We start from the raw sequence: 12,181 nt of genomic DNA, 5'->3' as shown, positions 1-12,181 counted from the left end.
CCCCTTTCGTGAGCAGCATAAGTTTCAGTGGGGAAAAGTAGAGTGTACTGATCCAATGGTGACAGCAGGGCAATTCTGCCTCATCTGCCCACGGATCCTTGATCCACTTCCTCACAGGCTGTTCTGAGGACGGAGTAGTTGCAGTCAAACATGCCGTGTCTGGGGACTGCATGGACTCTGCTGCCAGTCTTGGAAGGCTATAATAATTTATAATATCAAGCTTGTCATTTAGCCTGCAGTTGATTGAACAGTCTACCAATTATATGAAAAAACAAAATTAAAAACTAAATAACCCCTAAAAGATGGGGGGATCCCGGCATGGATTCTGAGGTCCTAACTCTTGATGCTGAGATAAAAGATGGGGCTATTTCCATCAGGAGAGGGTTGGCGAACCTTGGCAACCCAGATGTTTTGGGACTACATTTCCCATGATGCTCAACTACACTGCAGAGTGCATGAGCATCATGGGAAATGTAGTTCCAAAACATCTGGGGTGCCAAGGTTCGCCATCACTGCCCTAGGATGTTTTTTTTTTTTTTTTTGTGTCTGTACCTCTTGTCCTATTCATGCAGGTGGTAGTATAACCCAGTGGTTCCAGTTCTTCACTGTATCCTTCTGTGTAAACACAGAAAAGGATTTTACTGTGAGTGCAAAAATTCTCTTTATTTCTCTTGAAATTGTGTATCTCTGTAAAATCTGCGTAACTTGAATTCATTGTCTGCATTCTTATGAGGTGCATACATATTGGCTAGTTTGTTTGTTATAGGTGGCATTCGATTACCAACACCATTACACTGTGTATGGCTCATCTTTTTTTTATACGACTATAATGAGCCCAGTTATGTCAGTAGCATTGCTGGCTAAAACATTTCATCTTCTCTTTTGTGAAAAGATAATTTTATAGTCCTCTACCACAGGACAATACTGCATTTTGTTTTAATTGAAAGTATACTGTATAGACACGGGGAACATTTATTAGTTCTACTATAAGGTTCAGCTTCATTCATAAATTCATCCCTCTGCTGATAAGTTTCTTCAGACCACTTTTTCATTTTGAGTCTGTTTGGAATGAAAGACTGTGTTATAGTCAATGCTAATTCTGTTTTAGATCTGTGCAGTGTGGGCTGACTACCCAGCTCTAGGAGATGAAAAATGCAGAAAAATTGTAGCATAGACTTTGCTAGATGAAAGTAGGCTACTATTGTAATTGGTGCCAAGTGTATGTATTGCAGAAAGCGAGGAGGAGGTGACGTCCCATACACGGGGACTGCTCTAGAGCGCACGCTGTCACGTTTGTAAGCAATTCAGTGTTTTTATCTTTGGACACGCTGGGTGTCAGTGGCTAGGACTCAGACGCTTGTGTCCTGCTGGATAGTGCCCTTTTCCTGCTCGCTTTCATTCACATCTGTCATGTGATACACACTTTCATATTGCGTTGCACTGCACTATAAACATTGGTTATATTGCTACAAATGTTATCTGTTCTTTTCTATACAAATTTGTGTGAGCGCTGCAGGATTGATTTATGATACTTTTGTAATTGTGTCACTAATTTACTTGATAAAGGTCCCTGTTTGTCTTTCCAGGTGTTTATCCTGCAGGTGGAGGGTGAGAAGCACTGGAGGCTCTATGAGCCCATTGTTACCCTGGCTAGAGAATATGATGTGGCCCCCATGGACAAGGTTAAAACACCCACTCATGATTTCTTATTAAAGGTAATTGCCTTTTTCTGAATATCTCCAGACTAGTTGGAATTGGTCTGTACACATAATAGTTGGTTTAGCGCTAAAGCAGTTTCTCCTCTTAGGAAGGTGACATGTTGTATTTTCCCCGAGGGGTGGTTCATGAGGCTGACACGCCTGCAGGCTCCTCACATTCCACGCATGTGACTATCAGCACCTATCAGAACATGTAAGTATTTTTTATATGCAAGGAATGGTATGTAAACTTGAATCTTGAAAAAAAAAAAAAAACATAGTACCATGCGCTAGACCAACAAAAATACCTTGTATACAAGTCCCACCAAAACTGAAATCTGACTGTGTATGAAAATACTTGGGTTGTGTACTTTTTTGCTGCCAGCTGTATTTACCATATTGTGTATTCAGCATGGTAAAATGCTAAAATGGCCTCTGCTAAGCAAGGCATTATTCCCTGTGAAATGGCCTTCTACATAAAGGGGTATATTGTACTGAGAAAATAATTTACATGATGTGCACCTTGCACATGTCTACCTTGTTTCTGATTTTTAGACCTTGCAAGACTTCACAATCAAATTTGTAAATGTTTTACTTCCTTCTTGCTTCTCCAGGCTCCTGAAATGTCTATTTTGAAGACCTGTACTTTTTTGGGTTCATTTCTGTGGGAAACCTGCAGACAAATGAAGTGTTCATGCAAACCTTATGTATGGAATGATGGATTTACAGACATTTCTCGTATAATAATGGAATAACAATCTTGTCTATTCCCGTGTCTGTGTGGCATCCAGCTTGCCTCTAGGCCAATCATCACCATGCAAAGGCTCAGAGCCCTGCTGAGGAGGCACTGGTATTGATGAGCACTGATGATCAGTGCCTTGATTATCAGTGTAAACAATGTACTTGACAGTCTTGCCGGTTATCGGCTTTCCTTTCCTCACATAGACACAGTGTGGGAGGAAAGGACTGCCGATAAACAGCAAGTCTGTTTACATGTTATCAGATGATTGCCGCTTTACCGTGATCTCTGATCAGCTGTGTATGAAAAACACAGCAGTCATAGAGAGCGTAGGATGTGTGCTCTCCCATAATTGGAATCCTGGGGCTCAGAATGGAAAGGGGGGCTGGCCCTTCATGTTTTCTTGTGCCGTTGCCTTGAATGTTCTAGTTACACCTCTGGCAGGGACCACCTCTCCATTATTGCTCTCAGGGTTTTATGTTTTTTTTTATGTATTACCATAACAAAAATGTTATCCTGCAAAACCATGGTATTTCTCCTTACTGATTTGTAACATTGTACTATTTCTCTCTGTCCTGTGTAAAGCTCCTGGGCAGACTATGTGCAGGACCTGATGCCTGCACTCCTACATGATGGTGCGAAGGAAAATGTGGACCTGAGAAAGGGCATTCCTCTCCAACAATTACTGGTAAAAACCACACCTCTTTGCTATTCTTCATTGTGTATAGAGACCTTTGGACCAACCTTATAGATAAATGGAGAAGTGATAGAATGGGCTTTCACCCTTTAGCAACAATTCTAGGTGATATGAGATCCTAGTTCACACTCTCAGTAAACCAGATTTCAGTAGACACGTGTTGCTGCACACACAGGCATTACACCAGGGTCAGCTGTTGGTTTAGAGAGAGACTGTGGGGATTGACATATTGGAGCTGCCACTGCAAATGTTTCTTTTTTTTTTTTTTTTTTTTTTTTTAGGCACAAAATTCAGGGCTGTCATCCTCCCTTTACAAAACCAAGTGAGTCATATCTAGAATGGGTATACAGAAAAGATTATAGATCTCTCAGGATGCATGCTTGTTTTAAGAGGAGTTCCGCCCACACCTGCAAAAATAAAATTAAAAGCCAGCAGCTACACATACTGAAAGTGCTGACTTTTAGTAATAGGACACTTACCTGTCCATGAGTCCAGCGATGTTGGCACCATAGCCGCTGTTTCTATTGGCTGTCGGTTGCTGCTGCCGCCATTGTGGGTAAGGGAACCCAGCAGTGTAGCATTACAGCTTCACGCTGGGTCCCTACTGTGCATGCACAATGCACCACTGCGCTCTTCCACTGACCCGGCAGCGAGGAGTGAGCCGAGCTGTGATGTAATTCGCAACGGCCTGGACTCTCGGAAGTGGGGATAGGAACCTGTTAAAGACAGGTATCCTGCCCCCCCCCCCCCCCCAAAAGGTGCCAAATGTGGCACCAGAGTGGGTAGGAGACAAATGAGTGGAATTTCCACTTTTGGGTGGAACTCCGCTCTTTAAGGTTAGTGGCCCATTTAGTTAGTGCAGATAGGCGTGAAACCAAAATGACCGCTCCCTTAGTTGTATCCCAACATCTTTGCTTACATCTATTTAGGATTGAATTGTGTCCTGGGAACATTGCATCCATCTTAAAGCCAGTTGTAAGTCTGCTCCGCTAATAACATTTATATAACTCATTGTTGCCAGCTGTTTTTTCACAGTGAAGTTTTTACTTTTATGTTTCTTCTGAATATAAAATTTGGAAAAAACTTTCTAATTGTGTCTAAATCTCAAACTGTATGGCTCATTTGTTTAGCATGTTATATGCATCTGTGTTTAGTGTTTAGGTCCTACTAGTGCAGGCAGCACCCTGGCTGGTCTCTTGAAGGACTTGGCTAACCGGATAGAAGGAGGGTGCCAGCTGCGTTCATGTGAAATGTTGCGGGACTTCATGGGGAGTAGACTGCCACCCTATGTGAAAGACGGCACTCAGGAGAAAGGAAACGCAAAGAAATCAGGTGTGTTTGTTACAGCGTCTTCTTTCCTATATAATTATTACATTCATACGTTGTAAAATGAATGCTTTGCTAAGATGTATTTGCTGTAACCACTTCTGGCCGTCATATGACATCCTTGACTTTGTGTTTGGTATATCTGAATGATCCCTGCAGCTACAGGCATCATTCAGATATCGGCTTTTTCAGCCGGCAATGCGCCGTAAGAACGATCATAGGGCTGTTCCACCGCGGTCGATCATTCTTTCGGGTGGCAAGAGGGGACGCCCCGTGCTTCTACCGACTCGGAGACAGGATCCGCTGCCCTCAGATGTTTACCATAGAGATTTCCGGCAGACCAGATGGTTGCTGGAGTCTCTATGGTTGTTCGGAGGCCGGGCACGATGTTATAACATTACGCCTGGCCTCTGCATTCAAACAAATTATGCCGCCTAGGCTGGAAAGCCGAGAACGTTTTTATTTTTTTGTAATAGGAATAAAAGTGATCAAAAATTTTTTTTTTTATTTTTTTTTATGTCAAACAAAAAAAGTAAAATTAACAAAAAAACTAAAAATGAAAGCACCCCTGTCCCAGTGTGCTCGCACGCAGAGACAAAGGCAGAGGTAAGACCCGCCCACATATAAAAACGGTGTTCAAACCACACAAGTGAGATATTGCTGCGAACATTAGAGCCAGAGCAATAGTTCTAGCCCTAGACCTCCTCTGTAACTCAAAACATGTAACCAGTAAAAAATATTATAGCGTCGCCTATGGGGATTTTTAAGTACCGAAGTTTGGTGCCATTCCACGAGTGTGTGCAGTTTTGAATTGTGACATGTTGGGTATCTATTTACTCGAAGTAACTTCATCTTTCACATTATGCAAAAAAATTGGGCCTACTTTACTATTTTTTTTTAAAGCACAAAACTTTTTTTTTTTCTGTGTTCGGGGTTCTATGTAATTTTCTAGCAAAAAAATTATGATTTTTACATGTAGGAGAGAAATGTTAGAATTGACCTGGCTGATAAGTGGTTAAGGTACTGTGCTTTTGTGGTTTGCTGGACTCCAAAATGAATGGCACTGCAACATACTAATGTACCAGCACATGTTAAAAGTGTGATTCAGTGGCACACCGCTGGTAACACAGCTCCAGTACACATGCATTGCAGCCCACTACTACAATGCAGCCTAATGCATTGCTATGTGTTATGGTGCACTGTGTTGTCAGAAGGTATGCTTTGCAATTAACTGCATTAGAAGCGCATTCAAAATGAATAGGCTGCCTCAACGCAACACACGTTAACTCATGACAAGATGTGTGTTAACACAACATACCAGAATGGCAGAATTTGAATGGGCCCTGACAGGTTTATCTTGCACTTGCCTTTCCTAAACACAGCCTTCCTCCACAATGTCCCCCCAACACTTTGAATATATCTTATACCATTGTACAACACTAAGGTTTGATTGTCACCGAGCCACAAAGCCTGTAGGTGAGATGTTCAGAAATCCTCTGCTGAACTGGTATATGCACACTGCAGTCTGTCATCTTCAAAAGTAATCCATCTCTCAGAAGGAAGACCTTTATTTGACTCATCCTTACTTCACCTTCCTACTTAACAACTGCTGAATTAACATAAGTGGCACAGAGGGGGTGTTGTCAATGAGTTGGCCGACTTATGCAAGCGAGCATAAAGTACAATCAATTTGTAGCACTACAAAGCTTGAAACGGAACCTTCATTTGTAATGAATAAATATAGTTCACGTACTTCTAGAAATACTTAATATTCATGGATACATTTTTGACCATTAAATCACACATTGAAAATGTTTGCTTCCACTACTGTTTTTTGAAACTAGCCCTGCAAACACAGGCCGAATGTCAGGAGAAAACGGCCAATTTAAAAAAAAAATAAAAAATGCCCGACATTCGGCATGTGTGTATGTTGGTCTATGTTATAGAAGCTGGCTGGTTGGCCAGCTTCTGTCGGGCGTGCATGCTGGAAAACCAGTAGCGCTCTCAGCCAATGGCAGAGAACGCTGATCGTAGTATTCTGGTGGGGGGGGGGGGGGGGGGAGAGGAGACTTCCCCATGTCAGAACTCAACAGCTCAGCGGGGGAGTTCGCTAAACCCATCTTTCATGGTTAGTACAGTGGCTCCAACCAGGTTTGTCAGGTTTTTTTTTTTCGTACAAAAAGCTGGGTTGCACAAAAAAGAACTAGTGTGTACCCGGTTTATAACCCATACCAATGAAAGAGCAGAGGTATGCTTTGCATTAACTACATTAACACTCCCTCTGCTGGCCATCTATATCCTAGCACCTCTCATTTCATTTTTTCGCTAATCGCTCTTAGAGCCGGTTCACACAGGGGCAACACAACTTTCAACACGACTTTTGGAGGCAACTTGGACACGACTTAAACACGACTTGGGGCGACTTACAACACGACTTTAAGTCGCCCCAGGCCAGACTTTTGCCGTGGCCAATCAGAGAATGAGCTCTTAAGGGGAAACTCCACGCCAAATTTATTTAAAAAATTTGGCGTGGGTTCCCCCTCCGAGAGCATACCAGGCCCTTAGGTCTGGTATGGATTTTAAGGGGAACCCCTACACCGAAAAAACGGCGTGGGGGGTCCCCCCAGATCCATACCAGACCCTTATCCGAGCACGCTACCCGGCCGGCCAGGAAAGGGGGTGGGGACGAGCGAGCGCCCCCCCCCCCCCCTTCCTGATCCGTACCAGGTCGCGTGCCCTCAACATGGGGGGGTGACTTGGGGAGGGGGGGGCCGCGCGGCCCCCCCTTCTCCAAGGCACCTTGTCCCCATGTTGATGAGGACAAGGGCCTCTTCCCGACAACCCTGGCCGTTGGGGGCCCCCGGATCCCGGCCCCCCACCCTATGTGAATGAGTATGGGGTACAATGTACCCCTACCCATTCACCTGTGAAAAAAATGTACAAAAAAACACACACAAGGGTTAAAATAGTTTATTGCACAGCTCCGGGGGTCTTCTCGCCGGACTCTTCCGCTATCTTCTGCTCTTTTACTAGCGGAGGAGCCCGGCTTTCTTCTTCGCTGCCGCCCTCTTCTTCCGACTTCGGGGGTCTTGTCCCCCTCTTTGGTTCTTCTTGCCGGGCCACCGCGCCTTCTTCTAGCTCTTTTACTGATGGTGGCCCGGTCTTCTGTCGCCCAGAGGATACCTGGGACTGTGACATCATAATGGGCTGGGACATCATCCGGGGAAGTCCCGCGTCTCCTGTCATAGTGACCGGAGACAGCGACGAGGCAACATCTCCAGAAGAGAAGAACAGAAGACAGCGGCAGCGGCGACAGAAGACCGGGCAACCGAAGTCGGAAGAAGAGGGCGGCGGTGAAGAAGAAAGCTGGGCTCCAGTCTGGCGAGAAGACCCCCGGAGCTGTGCAATAAACTATTTTAACCCTTGTGTGTTGTGTTTTTTTTATTTGTACATTTTTTTCACAGGTGAATTGGTAGGGGTACATTGTACCCCATACTCATTCACATAGGGTGGGGGGCCCCCTTATTACATGGGGACAAGGTGCTTTGGGTGGGGGGGGCTGCGTGCCCCCCCTTCCCCAAGGCACCACCCCATGTTGAGGGCACGCGGCCTGGTACGGATCAGGAAGGGGGGGGCGCTCGCTCGTCCCCACCCCCTTTCCTGGCCGGCCGAGTAGCGTGCTCGGATAAGGGTCTGTTATGGATCTGGGGGGTCCCCCACGCCGTTTTTTTCGGCGTAGGGGGTTCCCCTTAAAATCCATACCAAACCTAAAGGCCTGGTATGCTCTCGGAGGGGGTACCCACGCCATTTTTTTAAAATAAATTTGGCGTGGAGTTCCCCCTTGAGAGCTGATAATTCTGTGAGAGTCACCTCCGTATAGACGAACATCCGACTTGGAGGCGACCTCCATTGAAATCAATGGGTCGCCTACAAGTCGGATAGAAGTAGTACAGGAACCTTTTCTGAAGTCGGAGCGACTTCAGTAGTGTGCATTAAGACGGCTCTCATTCACTTACATTGATTTCTACATGTTGTGCGACCTGAGGCGACTTGAAGTCGGATCTGAGTTGCCCCTGTGTGAATTGGACCCTTAAATGCCATGTTTATGGGTGTCAAGTGTTATTTTTTTCTGCCCTAAAGCTCCACTCGAATACAATTGTGATGTTGTTGCTTTTTGCCTGAAAACAATTCTCTGCAAATATGCCTGTACTCCCTAATGTGCATGGACAAATAGACTAACATAGAGTTGCTTTTACAGCCTGAAGAAAAAAATTCCAAAGCCTGTATAAGTAGGATTTTTTATTATTTTTTTATGCCCAGTGTGCATGGACCCTGAATGTGATTATGACAGTAACTACCAGTAGATCCTGTAATGCTAAACATTATATAATGAAACTTCATTAGATGTGTAGTCTGTTAATTGGCAAAAATATTTACAAAAAGATAGCTGAAAGGACTATACATTGCTTATAAGAAGTAATATCAACTGTTCCACCCCTTGCCCCTTTATGTAAACCACAGGCAGTACAATCTGCTAGTCGCCCTTTGCCTGTATTTATCCTGCAGTGGACATTCTAACCAGCACACATGCACCAGGCTTGTCCAGAGGATAATGGCTGGCATGTAAGTATTGTCCTAGATGGGTACAGGATGCTCGTTCTTGACAGGTCCATGCAAGATCATTTGCCTCAATCTGATGTCTGTAATGTGAGTAACACATTTGGTTAGAAGAATGAAGTGGGTGGGAGAGCATATCCTTTTCATTTTAAACTTTAAAGGAAATGTAGACACTTTCCTGGAATCTGAAGAGTAATCCATCCAGCACAGTGCAGAAATGGTGATTATTGTTATCCACACAAGGGCTCAGTGAAGTGCCCTTTCCTGATTTTGCACCTCTTTAGATGAATGTGGACTGCAGTCTCTGCTCTACATCCAGCATCTGCTCTAATGCTACAGGAGAAATATATTAAGCATTGACATATGTCCGACTACTAATGGTATGTACTTATTTGTATATATTTGGCTTTTTTTTTTTTGTGTAGTCCATCCTCCAAACCTAAACAGCACAATCAGACTGCAGTACCAGGATTATGCCGCCATTACAGTAGATCGCGTTCCTACGATGCTTGTGAGTAGTTTTCTGGAATTATGTTTTGTTCAAGACAATTTTCTGCATCTGAGCATAGTTTACCTGTATCTACATGGGTTTAAGCTTCATTGATTTCTGCTTTACGCATGTAACAACCATTCTCACTCTCCCTTCTGGTTTCCCATAGAATATTGAAAGCACGAAAAGCAGATTCTTTGTTTTACACTTTAACCGCTTGCCGCACACCCACCGTCAAATGACGGTGGGGCGGTGGAACTCTTGTTCTTGGCTCGCGTGCCTGCAGTGATCGTGGCCGCACCGTGTTGCTAGGACATGGTGCGGCCCCGATCTTTGTAAAGAGCCATGTCTGGGTCTCTTTAACAATGCGATCGGCTGTGTCCGGTCACCTGTAAACACGGAGATGGTGGTAATCAGCTCTCCTCGCCTCACACTGACAGAGTGTGAGGAGAGGCGAGCAGATCAGCGGCATCTCCTCACAGGGGACAGCTAGGGAAGTAATCGGGGCACTGATCATCAGTGCCCTGATTACAATATATAAATAAAGCGTAAAAATATGCCCACCAATGCCAGCATACAGTGTCCACCAATGCCAGTGATCAGAGCCCACCAGTGGCAGCAATCGGTGCCCACAAGTGCCACAAATCAGTGCCATGCAGTTAGTGCCATCAGTGCCCATCTGTACCACCTATCCATGCCGCCTATCCGTGCCCACCAGTGCCGCCTATTAGTGCAGCCAGTGCTGCCTATCGGTGCTCATCAGTGCCCATAAGTGTGGCATATTAGTGCCTCCTCATCAGTGCCCATAAGTGCCACCTTATCAATGCCCACCATTTCAGCCTATCAGTGGTGCCTCAGCGCACATCGGTGAATGCCAAATATTACTTAGTTACAAAATTTACTGACAGAAAAAAAAGTAAAAAAAAAAAATCAAATGCCCGGAGGTCAGTTACACACTCAAAGGCCAAAGGGATAGTATTGACTTATTTAGTAAGACAATTGCTATAGTCTTTCTATACAGTCTTGTGCAGGTCCATTACATATCCAAAGGGTGAAAAAGTAGTATTGATTCAGTAAGACAATATAAAATGCAAAGAGTGCAGAACCAAAACACAGTTATATATTACATTAGGGAAATGCATCATCCTAAATGTGCATAGGTGTAGAGGCAGATTTATGTACAATAAATCCACAACTATACAGTGGTGGCTGGTGGTTTATTTTTATTGGGGGGGGGGGGGGGGGGGGTAGTAAACAAACACCTTGCCCCCCCCGATAGCCCTTATCCAGGCCGTTCTCTCAGCAGCTCAGCTTGTGACCTCCTGGAGGCCTCTTAGTCGGTAAGGATCTGCGTCTTCTCATGCAGCATGGTGTTTCCCAGAGCTGCTCGGCGGTGTTCTGCAAGGCGAGGAGCTCTTTTCCAGCAAGCTGGGGGAAGTCTCTCTGCACATCAGAGGGGCACTCCATGGCTAAGAGTGTGCAAATGAGTCTGCTGAAGCTGGGGGGAGACTGGATTTCTTGGATCGAGGGAGCTCCAGAAAGGCATCTTTGGATTCCCCCGGTCTTCTCCCTTTTCCTAGGCGTCCAATAGGATTGCCTGACCTTTCAGCCAATCGAGTGACAGGTCTCAAGACCAGCTTCCTGATTGTTAGGGAGGAGAGTCTGTGTGACAATAACAAATATTCATTCGCTATTGTCACACAACTAGGTGGGCTCAGGGCACAGTGCTCTGCGCCTGGAGCCCACCCCTTTTTTGAAGCCTATTAGAGCCAAAAAAACAAACACCATAGTAATCCATGCGTTCGGCAACCTCCATGTAGATTAGGAGGCTGGCCGCATGGACTGCTATACATAGAAACACATACAGCCATCTGACATTGCAGTTACTACCAATAGTAATGTACAGTAACCTATAGCAAAGACATTTCAGCTTACTGTATCAATTACTTCATAGGTGAATTTCTTTTTTCTTTTCTTTTTTTAGTTTAAATGGCTTATAGATTTCATACATGTCTTGTCTTGTTTTAGGATCCCACAGATGAATTAATGATATATGTCTTCCATGCCTTAAACAATAACCGGGAATCTCATATGGTCTCAGACACTGAAGAAAGCCCTCCAGTAAGTAGGATGCACACACTCCAGGGTCGGCATTTGTTCTAAATGGGTACAACAAGATAACATCCATTGCTTACACAGTCGATAGTTCCACTGACAGCTAAATGCAGCTTTCTGCTGGTGTTAGATATAGATAGATATATATATATATCTATCTATATCTAATATAAAATTTAAGCAGATACACTGCCTGGAAGTATTACATGATTCTTTTAAAACTTCTCATAAGGGTAACTGGCAGATGGTTTTTAAGTATCGCAGGGAATATGACTATAGTGAGTAGCAATAGTATTTTTTTTCCCCCATGTACATAGTTGAGTGTGCTGTGGTACGACAGCTTTAATATGTCGTCGGCACAAATAAAACATACTTCCCTCTGTTCTTATTGTTTTATGGTAGTCAGCTAATATATGTTTGCAAAATTCCCTAAGTGCAAGTAAAAGTAAGAAAAATATCTCTCCCATGGGGGAAATAGCCTTGTTTTATGAGTTGAGCTT

The 12,181-nt window shown here is 44.3% G+C and overlaps 1 protein-coding gene across 2 annotated transcripts in view; it reads left to right on the top strand.

The window, feature by feature from the left end:
* Positions 1 to 12,181, top strand: part of RIOX2 (ribosomal oxygenase 2) — a 52,156-nt gene that overhangs the window by 25,052 nt on the left and 14,923 nt on the right. For both annotated transcript variants that reach the window (XM_077480180.1, XM_077480181.1), the window contains exons 4-9: positions 1,587 to 1,715; positions 1,808 to 1,911; positions 3,022 to 3,124; positions 4,288 to 4,465; positions 9,502 to 9,587; positions 11,595 to 11,687. In XM_077480180.1, the coding sequence (XP_077336306.1) occupies positions 1,587 to 1,715; positions 1,808 to 1,911; positions 3,022 to 3,124; positions 4,288 to 4,465; positions 9,502 to 9,587; positions 11,595 to 11,687 (693 nt within the window). The remainder of the gene's footprint in view (positions 1 to 1,586; positions 1,716 to 1,807; positions 1,912 to 3,021; positions 3,125 to 4,287; positions 4,466 to 9,501; positions 9,588 to 11,594; positions 11,688 to 12,181) is intronic.

The sequence above is a fragment of the Lithobates pipiens genome, unplaced genomic scaffold, assembly GCF_037356315.1.
Source record: "Lithobates pipiens isolate NorthernLeopardFrog02 unplaced genomic scaffold, aLitPip1_a1.2 Scaffold_16, whole genome shotgun sequence".
Classification (NCBI taxonomy): Eukaryota; Metazoa; Chordata; class Amphibia; order Anura; family Ranidae; genus Lithobates; species Lithobates pipiens.
This window is presented reverse-complemented; position numbering and strand designations above follow the sequence as displayed.